Source organism: Salvia hispanica, chromosome 4 (assembly GCF_029641045.1).
Source record: "Salvia hispanica isolate PSC_SH4W2 chromosome 4, Shi_PSC_v1, whole genome shotgun sequence".
NCBI classification, from domain to species: Eukaryota; Viridiplantae; Streptophyta; class Magnoliopsida; order Lamiales; family Lamiaceae; genus Salvia; species Salvia hispanica.
In genome coordinates this window covers 2,230,018-2,245,901 of record NC_142695.1, presented here as the reverse complement: position 1 = coordinate 2,245,901, position 15,884 = coordinate 2,230,018, and the positions used below count along the sequence as shown (strand labels likewise).

Below are 15,884 nucleotides of genomic sequence, written 5' to 3'. Positions count from 1 at the left end.
GTGGAAAGAAAACAATGTAATAGAGAAAATAATATAGAAGAGAGTCGTATATACATTATTATCTTACTTACTTTACTTTATCTCTCCTCTAACTATTTTTATCATTTTTGTAAAACAACGTCCTATTTGGAGTGTCTCACTTGTAGCGGGACGGAGGGAGTATATTTATATTAATGTGATAAGGAGCTTTTTAGAATGTGACATCTTTTGTGAAACAAACTAAAAAGAAAAGTGTGAAATCTATTATGGGACAAAGAGAGTATAAATATGTGGCATTACAAAATAGGATCTCACTTATGATTTACTGCCAAATAGGATTAAAAATGACACAGACCGGCCGGGTTTTAACTCTGACCTGCTGTGGGAAGAAACAAACGAATCTAAAGTTCGTGAATTTAAAAACCAATTTCAAAGTTGGTGGAAAAAACCGGAATTCAATGAAAGTTTATGGTTTTTAGGAACAAAAGCCCTTAGTATAATAGTAATGGAATTGACAAGTCTGACCAAGTGGTGCAACCAACTCTAATTCAGGCACCAGGTTAAAACTGTGACACTACGTCTTGAAATGTGGAAAATAAGGAAGCTCTCAATGAAATTGTGGAAGCAAATGCTATACTGTATTTTTGTTTTGTATTTAAATTAATTATTGTATGTAAAGGAAATTTCAACTTATATTATCATTTGTTTCCATTTTGTTTTAGAATTTTAAAAAAACAATTAAATGGAATGCGATATTTATATTAGATCTACACAATAATGTGCTAGACATTTTGTCCAAAGGTAAGAAATTACAGATTGGATGCCTTCTTTAGTAAACATTATTGGAGATTTTCTAAAGATAAAGTGACAGAAAGAAAAAAGACACCATAAAAAGTTAAAAACCAATCCAACTTTTCAGTTGAATTATTGAAAAAAGATAAGGTAGTATGGGTTCCCACAACGTGGAATACAGAAATCAAATTTCATTATCACATTGTAAGCGTGTGTGGATCTTCGCATTGCTAATTTACTGATCAAAGCAAGAAGAGAGAAAAGAGAGAAAAAGTAGAATGGCAGATGCTGTTGCGAATGTGTCTCTGGAAATCCTTCGTGATTTGCTGGTTGAAGAAACTAAGTTTCTGCTTAGTGTTGGCGCTGATGTTGACAAAGTCAAAGAAGATCTGAGAAGCATACATGCGTTGTTGATGAAAGCAGACAGAGAGAGAAGCAATTCTCCAACTCTAAAGCTTTACATATCCCAACTCAAAGATGTTGCTTTCAAAGCTGAGAATCTGCTTGAAACGTATGCGGTCGAAGTTGAATCCAAAAGGGAAGAAGGGCGGAGGAGCCTCAAGGATAAATTCAAAAGGTACATTTGCATCATGTGTGAGTGCTACAGTGTCCACGAGGTTGGGAATGAGGCTCGCGACATAATATCTGCCCTGGCCGACCTCACTAAAAAGTTAGAGTCAGAGTTGGATCATCAAGGCTCATCATCTCATTCCAAGCAGGAAGCTGAGCGTCTGTTGAGACAGACGTATGGTCATGAGGTTGAGCATGATTTTGTGGGCATGGAGAAAGACATCCAGCTTTTGATCTCCAAGGTGAAGGACGAAACCAGAAGAAAACGAGTAGTGAAGATATATGGGATGGGTGGTCTCGGAAAAACTACTCTTGCCAGAAAGGTTTATAACCACATAGACCTCCAGTCTTATGCCCGGGCTTGGGTTTGTATCACCCAACAATTTGAACAAAAGGAAGTTTTGGGAAAGATTTTGAAACAACTTGACAAAGACATAAACGTTGGTGTCTTGGATGTTGAGGATTTGGTCACAAGAATTCATAGTTTATTGGTGGAGAGGAAATGTGTGATTGTGATAGATGATATATGGGAAGATATTCATTGGGAGATCATAAAGCAAGCTTTTCCGGTGAATTGTAATGTCATTCTCACCACTCGCTCCCAGAATATTGCTATTCAAGAATCCGAACCTCACAAGCTGAGATTTCTGACCGAAGATGAAGGATGGGCTTTACTTCAAAAAGTAGCAGATTTATCTCCAGGTCAGAAGTTTAACTCTCTTCTCTCTTCAATGTTATAATTGTGTAATTAGAGCGTGTCATCTAAATATAGCATTACTGAATATATTTGGCGGGTTGCATTATAGTAACATCAATTTCCAATACAGAACGCATAACTATTTTAATTTTTTATATTAAAATTATCAATACAAAGACATTAACTTTATTAGTTGTCTTGTTGATATACTTATGTCTTTGTGTTGATATTTAAAGTTACATGTTGTGTTGATGAAGTTATATCTTTGTGTTATTAATTTCAATATACAAAATTGAAATTTTTGCATTAAATTAGTTATTTAATCATAATCCTATTTTTGGCTGGTTTATGTTTTCTTTGTGTTATTCTCTTGGAAATATAGAGCCTTTTTAAATGAAATGTACTGTAAGTCTGTAACTAACTTTTTCGGATTTTTGATTAATTTTCATTTTACAAGATATATTTTGAAAGTGTCGTTACAGGTTGGATTAACTACAAGCATTTTGGATTTTTGGAATTAAATCCATGATTAGATTATATTTTTTGAATTATTTCGGATTTTGCTTAACTTGAATATGATATCCAAATACATGCCCATATTTAATAGGAGCAAAAAAAAAAAATTCTATAATCAAGATAGACCAAGGTGGCTATGTGACGTGATATAAATCATTAAGTTAGGAAGAGAGATAAAATCTAGAGCACTCCATTCATTTTAATTTGATGAATTGTACTACTCCATGTTATAAGGCTGCCCACAACTAAAAATTGATCTAGAGCACTGTTTACTTTCATTTGTTTCTTTTAAGAATAATTGAATATCTGCATCTTATTTTTTTTGTGTATTGTGACAGTTGAAACAGATTTAAAATCTTTAGAAGATGTTGGAAGAGAAATTGTATCAAAGTGTGAAGGGTTACCACTGTCAATTTGTGTTATTGGAGGAATTTTGCGCCCAAAAGAATACGATTTACCAAAATGGAAAAAGGTAAATGCGAACATGGAATCATATCTAACGCATGGAGAAGGCGTTGAAGAATACAAAAGAGTAAAACAGGTGCTAGAGTTAAGCTATGATGCCTTGCCTTATTATTTGAAAACATGCTTTCTCTATTTAGCATGTTTTCCCGAGGATCACAATATTGATTTAGAGAAATTGTATCTATTGTGGATGGCGGAAGGCTTCATTTCATACCAAGATAAAGGACCTAACGAGACTCTAAGAGACGTGGCTCAAAGATATCTAACAGAACTTGTTATGAGGTGTATGGTTCAACTCCATAAAGATAGTTCCTACTCTTCACTAAACAAGTTCGATACATGTGGGCTTCATGATTTGATGCATGATCTCTGCTCTTCTAAAGCTGAAGCTGAGGAAGAAAAGTTTCTGAAGCGCATTGATGCTTCTAAATATCTAGCCGACATTCTTTCACCAACTCAAACAAGGTTAGTAATACCTCCATCCATTAGCAATTCCAAAAGCAGATTAGCCATCAGTTGTGACTTCCGACATGAAGTGTCAGGTATAGATGGGTTAAAGGAAGTTAAAGGTCTTAGATCGTTTATGCTTTTGCAAAAGCCTTCTTTTTTCCCAACCATAGGCTTCAACGAAAGTACGATTGACTTTAAGATGTCCCAATACTTGAGGATATTTGTGGTAGAATGTTGTGAGTTTGAAGGGGGAAAGTTACCAATCAAGGTGGGCAAACTTATTCATTTAAGATACTTGAGTTTGCAAGGCTCTGAGGTGGGTGAGCTACCAAAGTCTATATGCTACCTGCCATACCTGCAGACCTTAGATTTGAGAGTCCGGAATGGAATTAGATTGCCAAATGTGATTTGTAAGATGAAAAGACTAAAGCATCTGTTTCTCCCATTTTCTTACATTGAAGTAATTGGAGGGGAGAAACTAAGACTGGATGAGCTACACGAGTTGGAGACATTAGAATGGATCAACAGTCCGACAACTTGCATTGCAGATATCCCCAAATTGATTAGTCTACAGAGTCTAGGTGTTAGAGTTTGTGATGAGGAAAGCATGTCAATTGTGTTGAGCAACAAAAATAGCCAATTACGTGTTACTCGTCTTGAGGTTAAGTCATGTGATCTAAGTTCAGAGAAAGATATGGAGGTTTTAAATGAGGGGTTGATGTCTCCATCGTTGGTTACTTTGACAATGTTTGAATGCAATTTGGGTGGCGGTTTTCCATACTACAAAAAAGGGATGTGTCAGAATTTAGTAACTTTGAGACTATGTAATTGCAAGGGTGAGGTAGACGTGGAGGAGTTTGGCAAGTATCCCATGTTGCAAGTGCTAACTTTACAGAACTTCGTCAAGATGGCAGAAACAATAACTTTCCGTTCAAATTCATTTCCACAACTCAAGTTCCTTGAATTAGACGATTTGCAAGATTTAAAGAAATGGGAAGTGGAAAAGGGAGCAATGCCTAAACTTACTTCCTTTGTCATCACGGAGTGCCCCAATCTGGAGAAGGTTCCAGAAGGTCTGAGATTCTCCTCCTCTCTTCGACAGATGGATATCATTAGTATGCCAAGAGAATTTATAGAGAGAGTAAATGAAGAAGATTATGGGCCATTTGTCGAGAAAAGAATATATTAGGTTCCGTTCTATGAGAAGAATATTTTTGTGAAGAAGATTTCTTGGCCGTAAGCTGAGAACTTAGGAGCAAGTGCCTGATGTTTTAGGAGGTATAACTTTGTGAGCATACATTAGTAATTATATACTATCGCTATGTTTGGTAGGGTAGATAGCTATGTTTGACGGAGTTTCTCATCTAGAGATGAAATTCTATGAACAAAAAGACTCTTGGGTTGATATTCTATGAACAAAAAGACATTTTTGTTCATAAAATTTCATCCCTAGATGAGTTATCTATCCCGCCAAACATGGTTATATATATATATTGGCTAGGGAAGTTGTTTCTCTTTTGTGTTTTCTATATAACTAACTGCTATATATACATAATGATCTTGCTCTCTTCAGATGATAACTTTCCAGTTCAACAGAGCTTTGATTCCTAGTGAAGGCTCTCAAGACTTGCTTATTCGCATTTATTGGCTCAATTAATGATAAGAATTTCTTGAATTGTGTTTATTGTGCTCTCATATTAATAATTAGGCTCTCCAGTGTACCTCCACAACGAACACCTGAGCTACCTACATCGGCTCCAACACATCCGCACCGCAACCATATCCACATCCACATCATATGTTCCAAGATTATGTTTAGTTATTTTCGAGAAAGTCTATTTTAAGTCTTGTTATCAAGTCAGTTATTTATTTTCATCTGGGTTTTCTTTGTGGTTCTTTCCCGTATTAGATTATGAGAGTCGAACCATATAGGTTTAGGTCTGATTTTCCATTATAAAAGAGTCTTGCCATTTTCATTATGTAAGTTGAGCAATACGAACTTTGGTGGATTTGTTTTTTTTGACCAACAAATGCTATTATTGTTATATGCTCCTATAGTTTTTGTGGACAGGTGAAGTAATGCTTATTGACTCTTTGTTCTTTCAAGATAAATGTTAAATTGGGATCTGAATAACCAAGAAGTATAATTCCTTTAGGAGTGTAGCTCATATGTGCATTACTTAGACTATTTCTTTGTATTTTTGGAAAAACAAAATTTATGTACTCGAATATCTTCAATTCTTCATGATATTCTTTCAACTCTTTTCTTGTACAACTTACAATTTTCCTTTTGTATTAAATACTCACAATAAAAAACTATGCTCCCGAGAAATATAGTAAATTAGGTAAAACAAAGAGTAGACACTCAGAATAATTAAGATAAAATGAAGAAACCAAAGCTTACAATTTTCAAAAGTCACAAGCCTATTTAGAATCTTCATTCATCGAGATAGACAATTGCTTATAGAATCAAACACAAACACAAACTGAATCAGCTCAAAAATGCATTTTCAATCTCACACAAAATGTTGAAGCTAAGTTGTCAATTTACCATACTGCTCAAAAAGCGAGCACCAATTACAAATGTGATAAATTCAGCCTATTATTACTGCGGATTCTAAATCTCTCACAAATGTTGGTACATGAGTTGTGCTTATTATTGACCTTCCTTCAAAATACTCGAACTAAGGATAATATGGATATCTAGACACATTTGAAGCTCCAATTTTGACAAAAATATCATGAAGAATTCCCAAAAAATGAAGTGAAATGCAGGCATCTAAGCAATCCATCATCCAAACACTTCCATCCTTGTTCCACCAAGTCACTTGCTTTCTGCGTCAATATATCAGTTCTGAACAGCATACAAGGAAAAACAAACGAAAGCAAAAACTAAACACTAGATACATAGGCTGAAATGTTTCGGGAAAAAGGAAAACAAAGTTTAAATGTAGAAACATATCACTCCTAACTGAAATTTGAACACACTCTCCAAGTAGTATTGTAGTACAATCAAAATTTTCTGCGGACAATAGTCGCAACTAGGCAACTAGCCAAATTGAAGTTAATACAGTCATGCAAATAAGGATATTTGTTAAATAAAGTTCTTTTTACCAAACATGATTCTCACCTTCATTATTTTGACGAAGGAACCAGATTAGTTAGAGGAAAACACAAGGCTCAACTAAACCAGTGGTTCCTATAAAGTACTTATCTAATCAGTAATCATGCATCAGCAAAGATTGGATCATATCAACTCCTCTTCTTTATGCAAGGGTTACTATAATAAACACAGCCAGAGGTTTAACTACATTGCCATCCTAACAGGTTCGAGAATCCAAGGTTTAGGGGATATTAATAGATACGACGATCCATATTCTGAGGATGATGACATAGCCACGAAGAGAACAAAAGCCCTTTGTTTTGATGCGAAAAGATCTATCGGCCTTATTTAGTGTTTTAAAAACCGGATCAGACCGACCGATTCAGACGCGAACAGGTGCTTGGTCCGGTCCGATTCATGCTATTAAACCGTGAGAAGGTTGTGCCGTTTCGAACCTGGTGAGCCGGCCGGTTGGACCGGTTTTAAAATTTTTCAGAACCACTCCACCACCTTCTTATTTGTGAACATGAACTTCAATTTTTATTATACTACCTCCTCCGTCCACGAAAATTCGTCCCGATTTGACCGGGCACGGGTTTTAAGAAATGTAATGGAAAGTGAGTTGAAAAAGTTTGTGAATTGTGGGTCCTACTTTTATATATTAGTTTTATAATAAAATGTGAGTAGGAATGAGTTAGTGGAATATGAGGTCCACTACCAAAAATAGTAAAAGTGAAATGGGACAAATTTTGGGGGACGAACGGAAATGTAAAAATGGGACAAATTTTCGTGGATGGAGGTAATATATAATTAGATAAATAATCATTATAATTACCATATTTAATTATACACGGTAATACTATATAAACTAATTAATTATTTTATATGCAAATAATTTTATGCACAATGGAGCTGTACTTGTATATGATTAATTTGTTTATCATCAATTATAATTTAGTTATACTTAACATGCATGGTCTATAATTATATTTTTATCATTCACAAAATTTATAATTTTATATATAATGCAATTATCATCTACCTTTAAATTATACCGCATTCATTTTACTTAAATTTATATTATATGGAGTCTTTAATTATAGGTTTGTGTTAAAATGATAAAACCTTTTAAAGTGACACCGTGACACCATATATCCAACAATATTATAAACGCTACATAGCAATCTATAGATTGTTGTGCAGCGTGTTGGATATTGCTGGCTGAGAAAAAATTGTTGTATAGGGTGTTGTATATTGCTAGCTGAGATTTTTGCACTTGAGCATTTTTTTTATTGCCACATGACAACTTATTATTCATCCACGTGTACAAATGATTGGCTAGGAATGGTGGTATGGTGTTATTTTAAGAGGTGTTGTCATTTTAACGCACCCCATTATATTTATCATCTATATTTAATTATATTTATCATCTATATTTAAATTATTTTATCACCAATAAAATTTAAATTATAGTGTTATATGAAGTATTAAATTATATTAATCATTTCTATTTAACTTATATATAAAATATATAGTATTTAATACTCTCTCCATCTTATAAAAGATATCTCACTTTCCCTTTTAGATTGTTCTACTAAAGATATCACATTTCCACTTCAAAAAAAAAAAAAAGTTCTATCTCACAATAATATAAGTAGTATTATATTTTCTCTTTCCACTTAACACACAAAACAAAACTTCATAAAATCTCATGTCGTCCCACAAGTTTGACATTTTTTGTGGGACGGAGGGAGTAGTATTACGGTTGAACCACTGGTCTAATCAGTCCGACCAGTTGAACCATGAACTGATAGCTTCACTTATTCACTTATCGGTCCTATTTTTAAAACATTGGCCTTAGTCCTGTGTAGTGTTACGAAAAGACCAAGGCAATACGGACAAGAGTCGCAGAAACTAAACATGCAAGTGTGTGTGCATCTTTGCATTGCTAATTTACTGATAAAAGGCAGGGCAAAAAAAAAAAAGAGAGAGAGAGAGAGAAAAAAAGTAGAATCGCATAATTTGTTGCAAATGCGTCTCTGGAAATCCTTGGTGAATTGGTGTAGGCTCTTCAAGAATAAATTAAATCCCTAAACATTACTAAAGAATAAAGCAAACTTCCAAACATTATTAAAGCAAAAGAATAAAGCAAACTCCAATGACTAAAAGTAGGATCTCTATACTACACAAGGCAAGTATAGTGAGCTTCCTTCCTTATCAAAAAATTCCATCTGCTTTAATTGGGTGTACTTCTTTTCTCCACTTTGAAAATCTCTGTATTGCTGTGAAGCATTTGTGTAGAATGGCAGAATTTGTTGCAAATGCTTCTCTGGAAATCCTTCGTGATTTGCTGGTTGAAGAAACTAAGTTTTTGCTTTGTGTGGGTGGTGATGTTGAGAAAGTCAAAGCAGATCTGAGAAGCATCCATGCCTTGTTGATGAGAGCTGACAGAGATAGAAGCAATTCTCCAACTCTAAAGCTTTACATTTCCCAACTCAAAGATTTGGCTTTAAAAGCTGAGAATCTGCTTGAAACGTATGCCTTTGAAGTCCAATCCAAAAGGGAAGAAGGGCGGAGGAGCCTCAAGGATAAATTCAAAAGGTACATTTGCATCATGTGTGAGTGCATCAGTGTCCACAAGGTTGGGAAAGAGGCTCGCCACATAATATCAGCCCTGGCCGAGCTCACTAACAAGTTAGAGTCGGAGTTGGGACAAGAAAGCTCATCTCTCTCCAGGCAGGGAGATGATGAGCGGCAGCGCATGTTGAGGCAGACGTATGGTCATGAGATTGATCGTGATTTTGTGGGAATGGAGAAAGACATCGAGCTTTTACTCTCCATGGTGAAGGATGAAACGAGGAGGAAACGAGTAGTGAAGATATATGGGATGGGTGGTCTCGGAAAAACTACTCTCGCTAGAAAGATTTACAACCACAGAGACCTCCAATCTTATGCCCGAGCATGGGTTTGCATCACCCAACAGTTTCAACCAAAGGCCGTTTTTGTTGATATTTTGAAACAACTTGATAGAAACGCAGAGGTTGGTGGCATGGAAGAGCAAGAGCTGGTGAGAGGAATACATAGTTTTCTGAAGGAGAGGAAATGTGTGGTGGTGATTGATGATATTTGGAATAATGATGATTGGGAGATCATAAAGCAAGCTTTTCCGGTGAATTGTAATGTCATTCTCACCACTCGCTCCCAGAATATTGCTAATCAAGAATCCGAACCTCTCAAGTTGAAGTTTCTTGCACAAGATGAAGGTTGGGCTTTACTTCAAAAAGTAGCAAATTTATCTCCAGGTCAGAAGTTTAACTCTCTTCTCTCTTCGATGTTATAATCGTGTAATTAGAGCGTGTCATCTAAATAGAGCATTTCTGAATATGTTTGCCGGGTCGCTTTATGGTAAAATTAATTTCCAATACAACTCTTTTTTATAGTATTAAAATTATTAAAACTAAAACACAACTTTATTATTAGTCTTGTGTTGATATACTTATGTCTTTAGTCTTGTGTTGATATACTTATGTCTTTACGTTGATATTTGTCTTTGCGTTGATATTTATCTTTACATGTTTAATGTTGTTGATGATAAAGTTGTGTCTTTGTGTTGTTAATTTTAATATACAAAATCGAAAGTTATGCATTAAATTAGTCATTATTTGATCATAACACTATTTTTGGCTGTTTATGATTTCTGTGTTATTCTATTAGAAATTAGAGCCTTTTTAAATGAAATGTAACTAACTTTCTTGGATTTTTTAATTTTCATTTTACAAGATATTTCGAATGTGTCGTTGTAGGTTGGATTAAGTACAGGCATTTTGGACTTTTTGAATTAAATTTATGATTAGATTATATTTTTTGAATTACTTCAGATTATGCATTAATTCAATATGATATCCAAATACATGCCCCTATTTAATAGGAGAAAAAACAAATTCTATAATCAAGATATAACAAGGTGGCAATATGATGTGAAATGAATCACTAAGTTAGGAAGTGAGATAAAAATAATCTAGAGCACTCCATTCATTTTAATTTGATGAATTGTACTACTCCATGTAAGGCTGCCCACAACTAGAAATTGATCTAGAGCACTATTTACTTTCATTTGTTTCTTTTAAGAACAAATTGAAAATCTGCATCTTGTTTTTTTTTTTGTTTTGTGACAGTTGACACATATTTAAAATCTTTAGAAGATGTTTACTTTCATTTGTTTCTTTTAATCGAATATCTGCATCTTATTTTTTGTGTGTGTATTGTAACCGTAGACACAGATTTAAAATCTTTAGAAGATGTTGGAAGAGAAATTGTATCAAAGTGTGAAGGGTTACCACTGTCAATTCGTGTTATTGGAGGGATTTTGCGCTCAAAAGAACACAATTTACCAGAATGGATAAAGGTAAATGCGAACATGGAATTATATTTAAGGCATGGAGAAGGTGTTGAAGAATACAAAAGAGTAAAACAGGTGCTAGAGTTAAGCTATGATGCCTTGCCTTATTACTTGAAGCCATGCTTCCTCTATTTAGCATGTTTTCCCGAGGATCACAATGTTGATATAGAGAAATTGTATCTATTGTGGATGGCGGAAGGCTTCATTTCATACCATGATAAAGGACCCAGCGAGACTCTAAGAGATGTGGCCCAAAGATATCTAACAGAACTTGTTATGAGGTGTATGGTTCAACTCCATGAAGAAAGTTACTACCCTCCACTAATCAAGTTTGGTACATGTGGGCTTCATGATTTGATGCATGATCTCTGCTCTTCTAAAGCTGAAGCTGAAGAAGAAAAGTTTTTGAAGCGCATTGATGCTTCTAAATATCTGGCCGACATTCTTTCACCAACTCAAACAAGGTTAGTAATACCTCCATCCATTGGCAATTCCAAAAGTAGATTAGCCATCAGTTGTGACATAGAGCGCGAAGTGTCAGGTATAGATGGGTTAGAGGAAGTTAAAGGTCTTATATCGTTTATGCTTTTCCAAAATGGTTTAATTGTACCAACCAATATTGGCTTCAAAGAGAGTATGATTGACTTTAAGATGTCGCAATACTTGAGGATATTTGTGGTAGAAGGTTGTTGGTTTGAAGAGGGGAAATTACCAAGCAAGGTGGGTAAACTAATTCATTTGAGATACTTGAGTTTGAGGAATTCTGATGTGAGAGAGCTACCAAAGTCTATATGCAACATGCCATACCTGCAGACCTTAGATTTGAGAGTCTGGAATGTAATTAGATTGTCAAATGTGATATGGAAGATGAAAAGACTAAAGAATCTATTTCTCAATACTGAAATAGAAGTTATTGGAGGGGAGAAACTAAGACTAGATGGGCTACACGAGTTGGAGACATTAGAATGGATCAACAGTGAGACAACTTGCATTGCAGATATCCCCAAATTGATTAGTCTACAGAGTCTACGTGTTAGAGTTTGTGATGTGGATAGCATGTCAATTGTGCTGAGCAACAGAAATAGCCAATTACGTGAGACTTATCTTTATGTTGAGTCATGTGATCTAAGTTCAGAGAAAGATATGGAGGTTTTAAATGAGGGGTTGATGTCTCCATCGTTGATTACTTTGACGATGTATGGATGCAATATGAGTGGCGGTTTTCCATACTACAAACAAGGGATGTGTCAAAATTTAGTAACTTTGGAACTATATAACTGCAAGGGTAAGGTAGACGTGGAGGAGTTTGGCAAGTATCCCATGTTGCAAGAGCTGACTTTACAGGACTCCGTCAAGATGGCAGAAACAATAACTTTCCGTTCAAATTCATTTCCACAACTCAAGCTCCTTAAATTATACATGTTGCCAGATTTAAAGAAATGGGAAGTGGAAAAAGGAGCAATGCCAAAACTTACTTCCTTGTTCATCATAGAGTGCCTCAATTTGGAGAAGCTTCCAGATGGTCTGAGATTCTCCTCCTCTCTTCGACAGTTGAAAATCATGTATATGCCAAGAGAATTTAAAGAAAGAGTAAATGAAGAAGATTATGGGCCATTTGTCAAGAAAAGTATAATAGGAGCAAGTGCCTGATGTTTTTGGAGGTAATAAATTTGTGACCATACATTATTAATTATATAATATATATATTGGCAAGGTAGTTGTTTCTCTTAATTTTGTGTTTTCTATATAACTAACTGCTATATATAGGGATGTATTCAGGTCAGAACGCTAAGTATAAGTAAAACTCAAAACACTTGCAGTCCATTGGATCTTATGATCTAACGGTTAGATTAATGCCACATGTCATCTAATGATGTAGAATTTTAGACTAATAATGTAGCTCGGATAATAATGTAGCATTTTGGTTTAATAATGTACAGTTTTAGTCTTACAATGTACACTTCTAGTCTAATAATGTACCTCGGCTAATAATGTAGATTTTTAATATGATAATGTAAGTAATCACAACCATCCAATCTAATGATCTAAGGGCTGTGATTAGTGCTGTGTTTTACACTAAGATGCTGTAAGGACCCTAACACACCCCGCTATATATATACATAATGAATTTGACCTTGTGCTATTTCTAATTTCTTTATCAGATGATAACTTTCCGGTCCAACAGAGCTTTGATTTCTAATTATTAATTATTACTCTCATATTAATAATTAGGCTCTCCAGCGCACCTCGACGACCAACACCTGAGCCACCTGCATCGGCTCCAACACATCCACACCGCAACCGACATCCACTTCATATGTTCCAAGATTATGTATAGTTATTTCTTTATAGAGTTGGGTCTATTGTAAGTCTTGTTATCGAGTCAGTTATTTAACTTCATCCAGGTTTTCTTTGTGGTTCTTTCCCGGATCAGATTATGAGAGTCGAACCACATAGGTTTAGGTATGTTTTTCCATTATATAAGTTGAGCAATACAAACTTATCTTTTCTGGCCTGTATCATATATCTTCGTGATATTCTATCAATTTGTTTTCTTGTATACAACTTATAGTTTCTGTTTTTTCAAATACCCATAATTGAATGTTGGTGGATTTGTATTTTGTGTCCACCAAATGCTATTAATGTCATATGGGAGTATATTTTTTGTGGACAAATGAAGTAATGTTTATTGACTCTTTGTTCTTTCAAGATAAATATTAAATTGGGATCTGAAATAACCAGGAACGTATAATTCCTCTATGAGTGTAGCTCATATTTGCATTACTTGGGGCTATTTCTTTGTATTTTTGACAATTTTTTTATGTACTCGAATATCTTCATGATATTCATTCAATTCTTTTCTTGTACAACTTACAATTTTCCTTATGTATTAAGTACTCACAATTAAAAACTACACTACCGAAAAATGTAGTAAAGGTAAAACCACGAGTAGACAGTCAGAATAATTAGATGAAATGAAGAAACCAAAGCTTACAATTTTCGAAAATCATAAGCCTATTTAATATCTTCATTCCTCGAGATAAACAATTGCTTATAGCATCAAACATAAACACGAACAGAATCAGCTCAAAAATGCATTTTTAATCACACAAAATGTTGAAGCTAAGTTGTGAATTTACCATAGTGCTCAAAAAGGCAGCACCAATTATAAATGTGATAACTTCAGCCTATTATTACTGCGAAATTCTAAATCTCTCACAAATGTTGGTACATGAGTTGTGCATATTATTGATCTTCCTTCAAAATACTCAAACTAAGGATAATATGGATATCTAGACATCTAGGAAGTCCATCATCCAAACAGTCTCATCGTTTGTGTCATATATATCAGTTCTGAACAGCGGAAAAGGAAAAACAAACGTAAGCAAAAACTAAACACCCATACATAGGCTGAAATGTATCGGGAAAAAGGACTGCCCACTTGTCCACTTGTTTCATATTAAGGCACATTTTTTCATAAAATGACCATATATTTATGACCAAACTAGACTTTAGTCTTTAATTAATTATAGATTAGTATTCTAACTAGGTAAAAAATTAGTTATATTTGTAACGACCTGCCATTTTAGGGTACAATAAATATGGCGTTCGCTAACTAGGTAGACATAAATGCACAAGGATCATAGGCTAGGGTTTCATCTAAAGGGATTTAGCCAAAGCATTTAATGAACAGTTTACTAGAAGAAAAATAATGCCTTAGTAGTGGAATCCAAAAAGACTATCACAATAAATACTTAACAAAGTTTCCAAAGACAATTCCAACTGTTCCATATCCCAAAATATTCCCACGAAATAACATAGTTTAACCCAACCAAAAGATCACAAATTTCATAGTATAGCGGAAGCGACCAAGAGAAGTGAAGCTATGTATGAAGACACAACGACACTTATAGTTTCAACATATCGTATTCATTATTTTTCCTCTGCTCTGCTCAACACCGCCGCCCGCTCATCACCGCTCAACCCGCACATAGGGAAAACACATGCAGGACTGAGTACGTAAAATCATACTCAGTGGGCTCATTGCCGAAAACAGTTTTTATCAAATATAATTGAATGATTTCAGAGCTTCAAGAAGCTCGTTGTTCATGAATATTCCTAAGCCTAGACCTCCTAATGAGAATTGAGGTCCTTGCGCGGGTGTCTCATCCCTAAGACTTGCTTGCTCTGTATGGAGTGTCCCGTGGTTCCTCGAGTGCCAGCCGCAGAGAGGAATGCCATCAACTAGTACCACCTTTTCCTGGGTATAAACTCAATCCACAAACAAACTCGGAGAAAGTACCCAACTAATTCACATAAAATCGTATATCAAAACGACTTCTGGCACCAAGTGTCCATCGGGGTTTTAACTTTAGAAAGACCCGAGGCACCAAAATATATCATTTCTCAAATATCACGGTCGCGCAACCATTTTTCTCATTCTCATCGACGTTTACCATATCCTCATTCTACATGACAAGGACTGCGGCCGCAATCCAGGTCACTAGGCCGGCCCGTACGCCATAAAGCTCCTAAGACCCTTGAAAACGTTGATTACAAAATTATGGTTGTCAATCCTAACACGTAACTCCATAAAGCTCCTAAGACCCTTGAAAATTCCTCACTCTCAATTAACAGTGCCGTTTTAAGGAAAGCTAACTGTAGCATCTACTAAGTGAATCTAACTCGCTAGAACTCTCTCACAGTTATGAAGCAGGCTATATTAAATCATACAAGATTGTGTCACTCAATCATGCAGCATCAAAACTACTTAGGGAAGAAACAAAGTAAAAACAAAATGGATATTAACTAGAAAATTGAAATTGTATAACCAAAGTCGTTACTAACACATCCCTAGAATCCTATGAGTTTAGTTACACAATGAAATAAGCTAAACACATAGATTGAAGGGA

At 35.0% G+C, this 15,884-nt stretch overlaps 2 protein-coding genes across 4 annotated transcripts; both read left to right on the top strand.

The window, feature by feature from the left end:
- The first annotated feature begins 968 nt into the window (after window positions 1–968).
- Window positions 969–5,539, top strand: LOC148927037 (putative inactive disease susceptibility protein LOV1). 2 transcript variants are annotated; one of them, XR_016128988.1, is made up of 3 exons: window positions 969–2,043; window positions 2,893–4,747; window positions 5,043–5,539. XR_016128988.1 is itself a non-coding variant. In XM_089057384.1 (2 exons), the coding sequence occupies exons 1-2, from the start codon at window positions 1,050–1,052 to the stop codon at window positions 4,656–4,658; spliced, it is 2,760 nt and encodes a 919-aa protein (XP_088913510.1). In that variant the 5' UTR covers window positions 969–1,049; the 3' UTR covers window positions 4,659–5,036. The 2 variants fall into 2 exon arrangements, 1 of the variants encoding a protein (XP_088913510.1); XM_089057384.1 differs by lacking the exon at window positions 5,043–5,539 and having other exon boundaries at window positions 2,893–5,036.
- Window positions 5,540–8,764: 3,225 nt separating this feature from the next.
- LOC125193471 (putative disease resistance protein At1g50180) lies at window positions 8,765–13,536 on the top strand. 2 transcript variants are annotated; one of them, XM_089070034.1, is made up of 3 exons: window positions 8,765–9,874; window positions 10,847–12,632; window positions 13,204–13,536. In XM_089070034.1, exons 1-2 carry the CDS (start codon window positions 8,875–8,877, stop codon window positions 12,619–12,621), a joined length of 2,775 nt encoding a protein of 924 aa, XP_088926160.1. In that variant the 5' UTR covers window positions 8,765–8,874; the 3' UTR covers window positions 12,622–12,632; window positions 13,204–13,536. The 2 variants fall into 2 exon arrangements, with proteins under 2 accessions (XP_088926160.1, XP_088926161.1); XM_089070035.1 differs by having other exon boundaries at window positions 13,134–13,536.
- Window positions 13,537–15,884: the final 2,348 nt, after the last annotated feature.

Bases quoted from the DNA above. Each gene is read 5' to 3' on its own strand.
- LOC148927037 (XM_089057384.1), top strand. From the start codon at position 1,050: ATGGCAGATGCTGTTGCGAATGTGTCTCTGGAAATCCTTCGTGATTTG. The intron at 2,044-2,892 runs GTCAGAAGTTTA...GTATTGTGACAG, and splicing joins AGTAGCAGATTTATCTCCAG to TTGAAACAGATTTAAAATCT.
- LOC125193471 (XM_089070034.1), top strand. From the start codon at position 8,875: ATGGCAGAATTTGTTGCAAATGCTTCTCTGGAAATCCTTCGTGATTTG. The intron at 9,875-10,846 runs GTCAGAAGTTTA...TTGTAACCGTAG, and splicing joins AGTAGCAAATTTATCTCCAG to ACACAGATTTAAAATCTTTA.